General features: G+C 33.6%; 1 protein-coding gene across 5 annotated transcripts in view; it reads left to right on the forward strand.

The window, feature by feature from the left end:
• Nucleotides 1-16,026, forward strand: part of LOC148301751 (SLIT-ROBO Rho GTPase-activating protein 1-like) — a 176,694-nt gene extending 160,668 nt beyond the window's left edge. For 3 of the 5 annotated variants that reach the window (XM_088272773.1, XM_088272774.1, XM_088272775.1), the window contains 11 exons: nt 400-536; nt 1,394-1,606; nt 2,169-2,274; nt 2,388-2,484; nt 3,133-3,248; nt 3,796-3,872; nt 4,553-4,688; nt 5,947-6,088; nt 12,563-12,708; nt 13,627-13,845; nt 15,053-16,026. In XM_088272773.1, the coding sequence (XP_088128899.1) occupies nt 400-536; nt 1,394-1,606; nt 2,169-2,274; nt 2,388-2,484; nt 3,133-3,248; nt 3,796-3,872; nt 4,553-4,688; nt 5,947-6,088; nt 12,563-12,708; nt 13,627-13,845; nt 15,053-15,332 (1,669 nt within the window). In that variant the 3' untranslated portion in view covers nt 15,333-16,026. Of the gene's footprint in view, nt 1-399; nt 537-1,393; nt 1,607-2,168; nt 2,275-2,387; nt 2,485-3,132; nt 3,249-3,795; nt 3,873-4,552; nt 4,689-5,946; nt 7,346-8,530; nt 8,719-12,562; nt 12,709-13,626; nt 13,846-15,052 lie in introns of those variants that run through there. The other 2 variants (XM_088272776.1, XM_088272777.1) reach the window with 2 other exon arrangements.
• Nucleotides 16,027-16,240: the final 214 nt, after the last annotated feature.

Raw genomic sequence — 16,240 nt, forward strand, 5'->3', positions numbered from 1 at the left:
CAATCCATTGCTACTATGAGATTCTTGGTTGTGTTCAATATTTACACTCAAATCACTCTAGAGAAAACATTTCATGTGGGTTGTCCGCCTCCATAGTGTAGTGGTTAGCGCGCTAGGCTACCATGCTTCGATTCCCAAGAGGGTCAAAATAAATATTAGTGATTTTTCAGTCTAATAAAAATGTGAGTGGATCAAAACACAAAGTCTTTTATTTCTCAAAATAATATATCAATATGATCCACAAAGTTGATGCTTTCAATATTCAAAACGTTCCATATTCTTCTTCATCTTTGATGAGATGTCAAAAAATAACAATTTGTTTTAGCTGTTTAATAAACTTTGAATTGCTCCAGTGCTTTAATATTATCTTGGTTATATATTTTGTTTTAAATTCTTCAGGAAACGAATAGGAAGAGGCAGCTCCTGCCAATCCCAGCCGCGCCTGTTTGCCGGATCCCTGGAGGAGTATCTGGAGGCAACTGGACAAGAGTTACCGCTAGTGGTGACTTCCTGCATCAGAGTTATCAACCTTTATGGTAAATATTTCCATCTTATAATGGCTTTTCCGTCTCGTGGTATACGTGGCTATTGCATTCGGCTACTATGTATGAAATCTGGGTCGACTCCCGAAAGACTCCACATTTTTTTCCACTGTAATGTTTTTTACGTCAACCTGCACTGATACCGTAGAACGGGGCTACTTGAACTTTGATGTGTTACTTGAGCCCAGTACAAAAAAAAAATTTAGATCTGTATGTGGTCTACAATAATGAATGTATCGACATGATTCATTGTTTCCCTGACAGGTGACACTTATTGTCACGATACGTTCATTATTGTAGACCAAATACAGATTTAAATCTCTTTTTTTGTACTGGGCTCAAGTAACACATCTAAGTTTAAGTGGCGCCGTTCTACGGTACTTGAATTGTTCAATTAATCATTTTGCTTTCATGTAATTTATGATCAATGCAAAGTTCTTTTACATTAATGCAGTGCTACACACATTATATTATTGTATCCTATATATCATTGGATGCAGAAAACTGACAAAACAGATGTTTTGTTAATCATAATACAGAATTTAGCATTTATCATTTTTATGATTTTTTAAAAAAAAATTCAGTCGGTCAGATATATATATTTTTTATACAATAAAATTACAAATTTGTAGTTGTTTTCACATATTTTATTTGACCAGTGACTGGGTTTCGTCATTACCGACAATAATTAGACTGGTGATGATGTTGGCAATGACGAAACCCGGTCACTAGTCAAGTAAAATATATGTGGAAAACTATATAATTGTTTTTTTTTTTACTATATACAAATGCAGTTCCATCAAGAAATTCAATATATATTTTAAAAATATGTTTAACTCTTTCCTTTTTAGGTCTGCACCACCAGGGTATATTCCGAGTGTCCGGGTCTCAGGTGGAGATCGGAGCGCTCCGGGAATGGTTCGAGAGGGGAGCCGACCCGCTGGCCACAGTGAGCGATGCTTCCGACATCAACTCTGTGGCGGGAGTCCTCAAGCTCTACTTGAGGGAACTGCGGGAACCGCTCTTCCCCATCGTGTACTTTGAACACTACATGGATTTGGCGCGTAAGTTCCACGTACCCATTAGTCTTCACATTAAGAAAGTGTGCCTAAAATTAAATAATAATTTAATGATTTTATTACGCAAGGTAAACTTTTAAACGAAAAAAGTAAAAAATGCCCAAATTTACTTTAGACAGTACTCTTCTTCCAATTGGCGATGAATTTCAATCAGAGCAAGAACTGAGCTTGCTACCGAGATGCTGTTTATGCAGCGGGTGGAGGAAAGACCAATAAACACGACATTGTTGCCAGATGTTGCGTTGCGGTGCGTGCGGCAACGCGCGGGTCTTGGAGACCTTACTTTATATATGCCCCTCGTATCAGATATATTATATTTCAAGACACCGGAGTGCAGGATTGAATTAGGGGCGCATTAATAAATGCTAAAACTAAGTATGACAGTTGGCCCACCTTCAACAAAGTAATTTTGGTTACCTACTTTTGGAATTGAAAAAAACCCGGCCCATACAAAATATTGCTTCCCTCTTTACTATCTGTGGTATTACCGTACCTGGCAGAAATCAATTTAGATGAAATGATCGATTTGATTATTTGAATATTTCAGAATTGGAGTCAAAGCCGGAATTTGTACAAAAGATGCGAGAGTTTGTCCGCGGTATGCCGCGTTCCACGATGGTGCTTCTGCGATATCTATTCGCCTTTCTGAATCAGTAAGTTATCAAAGATTGATTGATTTAAGACATTTCTAAGCAAATCTGAAAGTGAAATTCATCCATTACATGTGTTGCAAGGATTGACTACAGTGCAATGTGTTCATTTCCAGTTTGTCGGAGTTCTCTGAAGAAAACATGATGGACCCCTGGAATCTTGCCATTTGCTTTGGGCCTACACTCATACCGGTTCCTGAAGATAAAGACCAGGTACCCTACTTTCCAACTTCTCTATATTAAATTCATAGTAGAAGTTTCTTTATTAGGAATTGGGGCAACCAAAAAAAAAACTCTCACGGTCAATGTTTTTAAAGTATGTAATTTGGATGTTTTTTTGACAAGATTAGAAGTTTGACAAATGGTTAACTGTTTAATCCAATTGGAATAGTGTTTGTTACTTTTTCTTGCTTTTTATTTCTTTCCAGCTTAAGTTTTTTATGTCGAATTGTCAAATACTCATATTTCGGGAACTAAAAAAGGCAATAATGCGCAACCATATTTGTACTCTGATTAGCATCATTAGTTTTAAGTTATTGAATCAAAAAACCAAACTAAGCAGCAACTTCTTTTTAAGCAGTCATTATTTAATTCGCCCATGTCTATTCCAGTTAAATAATTGTATTCCTTTCTCATGTATTTTTTAATGAAAATTATTATGAATATGAGGGTCCAGATTTTTTAAAAGAATTATGGTGAGATTTGAATTAATAGTTGAAATTCACAGGTGTAGCATTTCTTACTTTACAAAAAGTTTTCTTTTGTAACTTCTGCATGAATTTGGGTATGCCCATCATGGAGATTTTATTTTCACATTGTGTTATTCTGTCCTATTTACATTGAGGTCTTTTTCCTTTCCAGGTCCAATATCAAAATCAAATAAATGACTTGATTAAGAATATCATAATTCTGCATGAAGAAATCTTCCCCATTGATGGTGGACCCATATATGAAAAATACCAGACATTACCGGGACAGTAAGTTTTAATTACATATATGTTTCAACCTTAGTGTTAGACTATGGCGAATAAAAGTACATATCGCTCACTCCTTTCAAGAACGTCATAAATCAAAAAACTTGATTTTTCAGGAGAACGTTTTTAAAGTTAAAAAATATAATACAATGTATTAAAAATAAATATCAAGTTACTTTTTGAACTTTTTACTGGGCAATAGATCTTTTTAGGTAAAACCTGAATGTTTTTTCTCCATTTGAAAAATATTTGAAATATTTAAAAAAATAATTAAACAATACCTTTTCTTCAAAATGTAAAAACAACACTTTCTGCCCTGTAGCAGGTAAATATTAAGTTAAAAATATGCCGCTTTTGCTGGGATATATTACATTTTCTGGGCATTCCGAAAACATGCACAACTGAAAATTGACAATTTTTTATTTATGACGTTCTTGAAAGGAGTGAGCGATATGTGCTTTGTGTTTTTAAATTGTGGTATTCTCTAGACATGGAAAATAACACTGTGAGGTCAATGAAACAAACATTTTAATTTGTTATGTTTTTACAGAGAAGTGGATGAAAGTCCGTTGGAGGCGGGAACTGATGACTTGGATTCCGAAGCATCTTTATATCCTTCAGAAGATGGTAAGTGTTTTTATTATTAATTTCCAATAAATTTTCCTTTTTCTTCTATTTGTGCCATCAGGGCGAAAGCTTGTGGGCCTGCGTTGTCTGGGACAACTTCTTTATCTCTCTCCCGGTCCAGTTGCTACAGTTTAGCTATGATTTTTGCCTGCACTATAATACAATTCAGTAATTCACAAGCAGAGAATTGTAAATTAAATGTCCAAAAATGTAATCAGCAAAAAAACCTATTCTTACACTAAAAGTGTTGCACTGAGCTCTAATATTTTTAAATTTATATAATTATTAAGGCTTGTAAAAGAAAAACACTTGTTTTTTTACCCCTTGAGTTTATTTTATTATTTCATAATAAAAGAAACTCGAGTGTTAAAAAACAAGTGTTTTTCTTTTACATTTTCATCATGTCTTACCACAAAGTGAATGCCACAACAATAAATAAAATATTTTTATGGTAGTTTCTGTGTCATAAAAAAAAAAATATATAGTTTAGGTGAAAAAAATGGTACTTTTTCATGTTTTGAATATTGAAAGCATTGACTTTTTGGATCATATATTATTTTGAGAAATAAAAAAACTTTGTGTTTTGATCCACTCACATTACTTACTTTTTCATATGCCTTTTTTAATTTTTTTTTTTTTTTTTTAAATTTTGATTATTTATTTGTTTTTTCCATTCGCAGAGGGTGACGGAGGAGAGAGTTTGGGAGATGTTGGAGGGGGGATAATCTGGGAAGGGGGTCCCGGAGAAAGACCAGCTCACTGCTGGAGGAGGGAAGCTCCCCATACTCCGGATTCATACACCGACATACACATCAAGTTAGTATAACTTCTTCTTCTTCTTCTTTCTATGTTCGCTCTCTAGGCGGAGCATATGGCCAACACGAGACGTCTCCAAGTCACTCTGTCACGCGCCATCTCCTTGGCATCCTCCCAGGTCAGTCCGGTGTCTCGAAGTTCCTCTGAGTATAGTCGGTGAATGGCCGTCAGCGGCCTTCCGGGGCGCTGGAATCCTCGGGGTTGGAAGAAGAGACATGAGGGGTTGATGCTCTCAGGTGGCATTCTAAGGACATGTCCCATCCATGTCCACCTTCTCCTCTTCAGGACTTCCAGTATGAGGGGCTGTTGGGTTCTTCTCCTCACATCGTCATTCCTGACGAAGTCATACCACTTTATTGCCTCAGGCACCTATTTTCAAAGTTAGTATAACACCAGTCTCTAACCTTTCCTAAGCCCAAACTATAAGCCACCCGAGAAACATGTCACTACTGAAGCATATCGGTTTAAAAATATTCTATTATTTTGTCCTGGCATTAAATATCAGGCAATGTCAAAAGTATAATATACAAAATATTTTGTTTAAAAAAACATCATTAATCTTGTGGTAGCTGATGACAATGACATGAATTCATCATACATAGTACAGAAAAATAATCATTATGCATTACAATTTATACCCCATTTCGCTGATTGCTGGTCAGCGAAATATTATTTAACTAAGCCATGCAAACACGCCTATAATGTCAACCATATGAAACCAACCCTTCTCTGTGGAATTTTGTAAATATTAAGTTCAGTTGCTCGGTTGAAAAAACTGGCAATCAAAGGGTCCGGTTTTGCATCCTGATGCAGATAGTTATCGTTTCGTGTATTAGATATGATGAATTCGTATAATCAGTGATTTTACGCTCTTCGTTTGTTTGTGGGAAATGCTGAAAAGCGTCTTTACATGCTGTTGGTAGAGAGTGGGAGATGCTTATAAGCGTTATATTTGCTTACTTTTGGTAGAGCACTAGATACGCCAAAAAACATTGTTTAGGTTGGAATTGGATTTGTGGTTACTTATGATTGATTGGTTTACTTGTGATTAGCATATGACTCTAATAAGTTTACTAATTAGGTTCAGGGTTGATGAAAAAACTGCCCGACATCAATGTGTTTATTGTGAATGCAACGGCTTTGTCGATGCTTCATCCTACTAATGACATCCACGTTAAATGCAACTGTCGGATCAGAAATATGTGCTTAGATAGATAAAATCATTATTAATCAAAATTGTCATATTTATCATGTCCAGGGATGAAGACAGCCTGCACTGTTCGGTGAGCAGTGACTCTCTGCGGCGGCGCGTGTCCTCCAGCAACAGTGACAGTGTGGAGGGGGCCCGCTCCCCGGCCCCCACCCCCGCCCTGCCCCCGCACACTTGGCCCCGACAAGAGGTATTACTCGAGACCACCGTATGAGGGGCATTCCCTTAGCTCGCGCCTTTAAATGTTTCCTCCATTCTCATATCTAGATGGCGAATCCGGTTAGCTAAGAAGTGTACTCTGACATATCGCTCACTCCTTTCAACAACGTCATATATCAAAAAATTTGATTTTTCAGGAGATCGTTTTTAAAGTTTAAGAATATAGTAAAATGTATTAAAAATAAATATCAAGCCACTTATTGATCTATTTACTGTGCAACAAATCTTTTTAGGTGTAACCTGAAGGTTTTTTCTCTATTTGAAAAATATTTAGTACATTTGAAAAAATAGTTAAACAATACCTTTTCTTCAAAATGCAAAAACAACACTTTCTGCCCTGTAGCGGGTAAATATTAAGTTAAAAATATGCCGCTTTTGCTGGGATATAGTACATTTTCTGGGCATTCCGAAAACATGCACAACTGAAAATGGACGATTTTTGATTTATGACGTTGTTGAAAGGAGTGAGCGATATGAGTGAATTCTTTCCATAGCAGTAAACACACGAATTTCGTTTAGTAAAAACTTGTGTTTATTTCAAATTGAAAAGACGAAAAATATATTAAATTGGTAATTGAAATGAAATTGGGTTGTGGTCCCGTGGTTAGTGTCGCGGGCTCTTGAGTCAGAGTTTCTCGGTTCGAACCGACTCTACCACAATTTAAAACCTATTTCTGATAATGATGCGTGCCATCACATGCGTAGTTTTGTGACATCACAGGCCTTCGTCAAGCTTTGTCCATATAAGCTCGCACCAATTCCAGTGTCCGGGGCTATCAGCCCTTCCCCTAGATAGTGAAATAAAATTGAAAAATATAATTTCATGTTTAGATATAAATGGACACACTTTGTTTAGTTGAATCAATCATAATCTAGTTATTGATTTATAATTATCATTTTATTTTATGTTTTGTTTTTTTTTTATACAAATCGCAAAAGGTAATATAAGTCAGGGAAAAGAAAAAAATAATAGCCTTTTGAATGCATCTCCATCAAAGTTTTCTGCTCAAAATTTCTCAATTTTAGTTTACGTTTTCTATTTAAGATTTTTATATATACATAAGATACAATTATTTTTTTATTGCCTAAGTAGATTTTACATTTTATTATTATTATAATCAAAATGATGATATAGATCTAAAAAAAAAAATTATTAATGCAGTCGAAATGCGATCCCTCAGACGAATGTGTGGCAAAACGATGTTTGATAGATGTTCGAATGATGAAATAAGGAAAGAATGTAAGGCTGAGATAAGCATTATCGATTAAATTAAGAAAGGTGTGTTGAGATGGTTTGGACATGTGGAGCGTATGAGTGAAGAAAGAACGGTTAAACAAATTTATGAGGCGAATGTAGTTGGAAAAAGAAGCAGAGGACAACCGAGGAAAACTTGGCACAATCAGGTATGTCAAATACTTGAAAGCGGCCGGGTCAGGAGTCGTAATAATCGTCGAGTATGTATGAGGAGATGCATGAATGTAGAAGGGGCAAAGAATGTTTGCAAGGAGAGAGTGGTGTGGCGTTCGATTCTCTCTGCCTACCCCTGCGGGAAGCGGCGTGATGGTTAGTTAGTTTTAAAAAAATATATATTTAATAAAAATATTTTCACTAGGTTTATAAAAATGCATGGCTTAATTTCCAAAGCTTTCCGTGTATGTTATTATTTCAATTTTATTTATAAGACCCTTTATGTTTTTTTTTGTTTTTGTTAAAATAACTGCAATTCTGCCATATTTTGTTTGTTTTAATAAATACATATTTGTTTGTGTTTAATATATATATTTTTTTAACATTGTATATAGTTTTTTCTGCATATATGTTTCAAAAATGTATATAACATACATTGTTATTTAGAATTTAAATTTAAGATTGTATTATGTTTAAAAATAAAGTCGCAAAATAGATTGTAAACTGGGAAATTAGCAATCATTATACTGAAAAAAGAATTGAAATGGTGTTCATTTAATCCTAGAATTTTAAGTCATTCTTTCCAATAAATAATCAATTTTTTCAAATTAAAATGTACAAAATTAGATACTTGTATGTATTTATAATGCTGAATTAAGGTTAGGTATTCATAAAAAAAACTCCATTGTTTTGGAGATTTTTGTGTAAAAAAAATGTAGTGAAAATACCCCACGAAATTTTTTTTTATTTAGTTTTGTTTACAATGTAAAAATAATTTACATAAATATTGTAAACATTCTCTAAGATTAGGGTTTAAGCATAGTAATATATAAAAAGCACATAGTAATATATGTATATGTTTTTCAGGTTTGATTATTATTTAAAAACATATTTAAAATAGTTTTTCAAATTTGATTTATTTATTGTTCATGTAAATTTGTGTTTTTTCGTTGTCTTGTTTTGTGCCTTTATTAAAAAATAACCCTTCTCTTTGTTGCTTCATAGTTATCCCAATCATCTACGCTCGCATCCACTACAAATAATAATTTAACCTCAAGTGTGTTTTAGTTGTATTTATGTGTTATATTAATATGTATTTGTGTTGTTTTTAATTTAAACAAATTTTTTATTTGTGTTTAATAATACTTATTGTTATGTCAAAATTATTTCTTAAAAATAAATATTTTAATAGGTTCAGCTTATTTTAATTTATTTTTTATTTATTTATTTCACAAGCATGCCGGAGAAAAATCTTATTTTTGGATACTCCATTCAGAGTGTTCTGTTTTGAATGGTGTTTATTTTGATCAATGATTTAATGTATCCTTAATACCATATAAAAAAGAAAGAAACATATTAATTGTTCTTGAGTTACAGCTAACACTTTAGGAGCAAAATATTTTGACACTTTTTGTATTTCAACAATATTTACTGAAAAACCTGATATGAAAGTTAAAAACCAAGTATGGTATTCAATTCAGAATGGTCAATTTAAATAAATAATTTTATCAGATGCAAAAATATAGTCCTAAACCTGAAACTTGTCTGTCCGTTTATTAAACTCAAGTAGCTGATTAATCATTTATTTATTTATTACTTTTTGCAATTATATATATTTTTTAAGGAGTTCTTTCATTAAAAAAATTTATGTATTTACAAAAGCTGCTGACAAAGTAAAGGATTAAATAAAAACCATTCAAAGCACCTTTTTTATCAGAGCATTGAGTAATAAGAAAAAAGAAGAAAAAAATCAATGATTTCTGTTAATTTTTGTGAGCATTATTAGTCTGAGACATCACTTAAAAAAATCCCATGGATCCACACGCTTTTAATTGTCACGAGGATGTTTTTTGCCGAGTTTTCCGAGCTGTCGTTGACTCCAAGAAATCAGGTGAGAGCTACCCCGACTTTTTACTGACACTTCACTAAAATCATCACAACTTTACCATGTTCTCAAACGACCTTCTTTCTCTGAACGAATCTTAACAAAATTAATGCATTTTGAACTGTACATACAGCTATCTTCGGAAGTCTAAAAAAATAACACTTTTTCTAACGCTTAAAGACAATAAAAAATAATATATAAAAAACTGATTTAAATGCAGAAATATTTACATTTATACTTGAATCACTGAAATAAAAAGAATAATTTTAATTATTGTTTGATATGAAAAAAAAAACAAACTTCATTGATAAAAATATTAATACTAAAAATTACTAATTTGGATTATTGGTCATAATATAAGAAAAGTTCAATGATTTTCTGAGTGTAAATTTATACATTAAAGGTCACTTTAAAATTAAAGGCACAATTCACCCGTGTGGTAGATAATTTGGCACTAATCACTCGTGTTGAGTTATTGTAATTTTAATGGGACATGTCAATGGGTACTCTCTCCTGGTTTCTTTTTTATTTTATATTTTCGTACTTATTCACCTATAACCTTGAATCATGCATGCCAAACTATTTTTCTATAACTTATTTTTAATATTCTTTTGTACATATCTATTTTTTATGAATTTATCTTAACACATTGTTTGCGGGAAACACTTAAAAGTGTATTTTACATTCTGTTGACAGAGTGTTCTATTTCCTTACTTTTGGCAGAGCGTGAGACGCCAAAAACATTGTAAAGATCGGAATAGGGTTTGCAGTTACTTGTGATTATATACGACCCCAATTAGTATACTATAGGGTCGGGGTTGATGAAAAAACCGCCCAACAACAATGTGTTAATTATTGCTGTATTTTGCCAAATATAAGGCAATCATACACTGTTTTATGCCTGAATTATTAACAATATAGAAATGCCCTTTCATATGTGAAAATTATCTGATATTATGCACAAATTGCAATTATGAGTATCCCGTTTTTATGTCTTGAAAGACTGCTTATTTTAGCAATAATGGTTTTATCAAAAATTTAATGCTACTCCAAAAACTGTGCGTGTGTTTGAATAAACACATGCACTGTTTTTGGGATTACTTTTGTGTTTAAAATATGCAAGTCGTAACTTTAGGCACGGATTTTTTTAACATTGGTACCAACTTAGTAAAATACGCATACTCTCGATGATTCAATGCGTCGCGAACATAGTAAAATGCTAAACAGCATAATTATTTTAAAAAATATACAAAGAGAATCTTAAAAATCCTCTTGTTTGTAGAGTATGTCAAATGTAACATTCCTCATGTGTGAAAATTCCCTATTGGGTCTACAACTAATAAAAATAAAATCTTAAGCTTATTCTTATGCAATTCATGAACATAATTTTATTTTATATCAAAATAAATAAATAAAAAAACAGAATATGCAATATTATTAGTTGTAATTAATTGTGAATATTAATTTATTAGTCTTTTTTATCATTATGAACAAACAATACTTATAATAAATATATTTGATGTCAATCTAACGTAGCACAATTTGTATATATGTATAGGTATTTAAATTTTAATGTTTTTTATTATTATTTTAACTGAGGAAACATAAACGCTTATAACCAATTTAACAAAAAAAAAAAATTTTTTATCTGGATTCGGTATTCTTTTAGTAAGTGCTATTAAACGTAACTGTAATGCTAGTGTTCGCTTTTCACACACAATGCTACTAAAAAAACATCCCTTTATCAAGTCACCAAGTGTAAATATGAGTTGAAAAAAAAACATAAATATGAATTTAAAAAAATATTAACTTAAGCTAATAAAAATCTACAATAATACAAATAATGACTAACCTACAATTATCATTGATATAAACCTCCTTAAAATTTGTGAAATATCAAGTTACTCTCTATCGCTTTAATTTTTATTTTCTAGTTATTTCATAATAATTTAGGTTTCTGCAACTGAAATATGTATATGATCTTTTAGTGGTTTTTGCATGTTGAATGAAAAAAAATATCAATAAAATGAGGCAAATTTATAACTGCCCAAAGCATGATCTCCTTCAAATGCCGTTTTTGGTCAATATTGTAAAGCTTCAACTGCACTAACATATAAAGTATTGTATGGTATACTACATATAAGGTTGTAGGATTGTAGGTGAAGATAGTATGCATTACTTTATATCTGTTTGTATTCCTCTCCTTTATTTTTTTATGTCAAATTGTTAAATATATTATCATCAACTAGAAATTCGTAAAATCCAACCAAATTTGAAAATTTTAATGAAATAAAACTCAATAAGTGGGATTAAACAAGTGGCTCACTCCTTTCAACAATTTTCAGTTATGCATGTTTTCAGAATGTGCAGAAAATGTACTATATCCCAGCAAAAGCGGCATATTTTTCACTTAATATTTACCCGCTACAGGACAGAAAGTGTTGTTTTTGCATTTTAAAGAAAAGGTATTGTTTAACTATTTTTTTTAATGTACTAAATATTTTTCAAATTGAGAAAAAACATTCAGGTTTTACCTAAAATGATCTGTTGCACAGTAAAAAGTTCAATAAGTGGCTTGATATTTATTTTTAAAACATTTAATTATATTTTTAAACTTTAAATACGATCTCCTGAAAAATGAAGTGTTTTGAAATATGACTTTGTTGAAAGGAGTGAGCGATATGTGATAAAATATACTCCTTTATTTGGTGATTTTTTTTCTCAAACAGCAAATAATATTTTTAATAAAACATGAGCAGTATAATAAATTCTGTTGGGTTGTTTTCGTGTTCATAACAGTTATACAAAAATATTTTATAAATTCAGTACTAGGCAAGAAATATCATTCATTTTATGTTTGACATGCGTGAGGTTTAAATAAATAAATAAGGTATTTTCAGATATTTTAGTTATTAGCTTTTATGACGACGACATTTTGCCCTGTATACATAATTTATGATGATATTTCTGTTACACGAGTGAGCTTTTTGATATAGGACTTTGTTGAAAGGAGTGAGCAAAGTATTTAATTTTTTTAATAACATGCAAAGTTAGTTATGTTTTCCTTATTGGCCTTGATTACCATTATTTCCAACTGGAGACTTTGTTTTTATATTTGACCATGTACGTTATATTGTTGATTCTTTTCACAGAAGGGTGAAGAGTCACGGGCGAGTGGAGGGGATGTGAACGGTTCCATGGCGAGTGAGATAAATGGGAAGGCACACAACAAGTCACACAGTACCGGAGAGAATAGCGCTGTTCCCTTTTCCCTCAATAGGGAATTGTGGCAACAACGGTTAGTACTCTAACAATTGCTTGGTTACTAAAGTTTATTTTGAGAAATTTATATTAAAATTCACTCAAACCAGCTTATGACAGGTCATAAGCCGACTTCCATATTCTTCTTCATCTACGTTGAAATATCGAGATAAAAAAATTAATATTTAGTGGACAAGAGTCAGTTGTGGACAAAGATTTGGACATACTCAAAATACAGCAGGACTTCTATAATCCAAACTTCTTTGTAATCCGACTGCCTACTCATCCCTTAAAAACATGTTTAGAAGGGGCTGACCAAGTGGATATTCCTGTGGTAGAAAAGATGCTTATAAGTAAATTATGAGACAAAGCTTTTACTTGTTATTAAATCTCGATCAACTAAAATATTTAATTTCTTTATAAAAGTTACATAAACAAGCTGATATGTATTTTGTACACCATATGAAAATGTGGTTTAAAAACGGAAAAAATGTGAATATTCCTAAATGTTGCTTTTATTGACCACAATTGAATTTGAAATGTAACAATTTTGTAATGTTCTAGTAATTATCTGAAAACGAGAAAAAAATACATTACAAGTAACCGCAATAGCTAGCGTAGCGACACGACCTGTGCGACCAAGATGATCTGTGCGCTACTGACGCAACTAAACACGCTACGACATGCGCGTATACGCGAAGCACAGCACGCACGCACACACTGAGAAATGTTTGTGTATTGGTGATTTTATCCCCGATTTTTTCACAAATTATTTATTTCCGTCGCTGCAAATGAATAACGTAATTAACGTAATTATATTACGGAGGAATACAAAAATTGTGAGCCCGTATCTATTATATTTTATATTGATATTCTCATTTTAAAAGTTGAGTTGTAGTAAATACATATCACCGGGAAGGGAAGGTTAATAATAGCAACAATTATGTTTGTGCAGCGCCTCTCACCAGTTGAAGCACACGCCCGACCTGGTGATGGACCTGCCCGGGGACGGGGCGGAGGGCGCGGCGCCCACGGGGGGCGCGGGGGGCGGGGAGGGGGGCGAGGGGGCGGAGGACGACGCGGGCAGCACCTCCCCCGTCACGGCGGCCGAGAGGTTCGCGCACAACCAGCACACCCTCAAGAAGAGGACGGTCAACAGAGATGCTGCTGATAAGTGAGTACTGCCCGTTTTAAGTTAAAGATATTAATATTTTAACTGTTTTAAACCTTTGCACTCGAATGGCAACAATATGTCGACATGGTTAATTCCTCAGTAAATCGGTTGGCGACTATTTGTCGCCACTTTGTACCAATTTGTGTAAATTTGCAAAAAAGTACACTTGAGTTACTGGTATGTCATGGAAAAAAAATCCAAGTGCAAAGGGTTAATGCTGAGATTTTTTCATACCGTACAGTTTTTTTTACTAGGGAAAAAATTCATTTTAACAATGAAGTACAAAGGACACTTTCAAGTTATTTTTTTTGCATTAAAAGGTTTTCGACAGCAATATAATAAATAAGCTACCTTTAATACGTACAGGTCCCCCAATTTTTTTAAAAATATATAGGTAAACATTCCAATTGGAAAAAAATCATTTGTCCTCTGCTCCACATACTGTTGTAATAGATACGAGTGACAAAAATGTAAGCCTGCATTTTAAATAAATAATACTATTGATGAAAAAAACGTCGAATAAAACCCGACATGGGACCTAAGAGGAAAACATTGATGTCGAATGAGATTTGACATTGTACCGGTAAGGGTTAAAACGGCTACAAATTAAAAGATTGAAAATATTCCATTGATTAACAATGATTTATTTTTTACTTATTACATTCGCTAATAACTAGAGATCAGCTCATCGCCTTCTTTGTAGACTATGTGGACAATAAGTCAAATACATACTGTATTTTCCAAATACATATGTATTTTCCACACCAAGATCATATCACTTATCAATGTATGTATGACATACGAGTAATTCATGGAAATCTGATATCACTAGGAACCCACTTCATGTTAAGCTTTTTACTTTGAAAAAATCATATACAAATGTCATTTAAATATTCATTACAGTACCATACTTTATCATTTTGATAAATTATGTTAATATAGATTGTAATTATGTAAGGACAAACATTGTTTAGTCTAATTTGTTTTGAAATTTTAAAAAATATATAAATTATATGCGAAAATAGGTACCGAAACGCCGTTCCACAGCATTACATAGAAAAAAAACCCTGGATATCATCATTAATAGACCATTAACTACACCACTGGACACCTGATTGAGAGCATTAGTCTCGCCATTCATGTTTCCAGGCACTGGACAGGCAACAATCTACTTATACATCGTTAATATTTGTATTTCCCTTCACAGAGAGCCGGCGCCTGTCGACGCCGAGTCTCACCACGAGCGCAAATCCTCACGCGAAATCCCCAAGGACGACTTGCCCAAGGACGCGACGCCCGAGTCGGGCAAGCTCATGACCCCGGCCCTCCGCGCCGAGTGCCAGAAGAGCCCCGTGCCCCCGCGCAACACGCAGCGGGTGGCCGCCAAGTTCGCGGACCTGACCCTCACCGGGGGGTCTCTCAAGCCGCAGATAGCTGCCAAGCCCATGGCGCTGAGGAAACCGTCTCAGGCCACGATAGAGGATTGACACTTAGTATCGTCCGAGGATGGGAAACCTCTATTGAAACCTAAACCGATGTTGGGGACCTTTCAACACAGATGAGAGAATAATTATCAATCTTAAACTTCTTCTTCTTCTTCTTTTTGTAGATCCTAGGGATCTGTTTGTGCCTCTGCACGTCGCTCTTGGGATGTCAACTCCCAGCTGTCTTTCCATCTTTTCGGAGGTCTGCCTGGGAGTCTGCGTCCTTCAGGGTTGCCTTGGAGGGCGATACGTGGAAATCTGTCTTCTGACATTCTGTTTATATGTTCCTTCCAGTATCGCCTTCGTTGTCGTCCCCACCTCAATCTTAAACGATTTAGTCAATAATTGCAGACAAGATGTGAGAACGCCGAGTGCATTTATTTTAACACATTGTTGGCGGGCGATTTTTTCATCAACACCGACCCTAATTAGCATACTAATTGGAGTAGTATACTAATCACAAGTAACCGTAAAACCAACTCCGATTTGTACAATGTTATTTGGCGTATCTCGCACAACCAAAAGTAAGCAAATAGAACACTTATAAGCGTCTTTCGCTTTTACCAGCAGTATGCTAAAGACGCTTTTAAGCGTTTCCCGCAAACGATGTGTTAAGAGTTGATTTAGTTACTTTGTTAACAGCAATAACTGCATAAAATCCGAGTTTGTATCAACTTTACTCTTTGCTCCGTGTGTGCTTTTTTCCAACAGACTTTTTATCCAAAAATTGTAAAATGGTTTTTTGTTAATTATAATCAAGAAGAGTGAAAGAAAAATCTGATAACAGCTAACAAAAAATACATACTTCAATAGCTTATAATGCAAAACTGCTTAAATTTCATTATGGAGTTATGCAATTCTGGCTGTATTTCTCTAAGGAAAAAAGGAATTTTAGAGAATAAATAGTTTCG

The sequence above is a fragment of the Brachycentrus maculatus genome, unplaced genomic scaffold, assembly GCF_059751285.1.
Source record: "Brachycentrus maculatus isolate JH-2025_06_01 unplaced genomic scaffold, ASM5975128v1 h1tg000522l, whole genome shotgun sequence".
In the NCBI taxonomy this organism is placed as follows: Eukaryota; Metazoa; Arthropoda; class Insecta; order Trichoptera; family Brachycentridae; genus Brachycentrus; species Brachycentrus maculatus.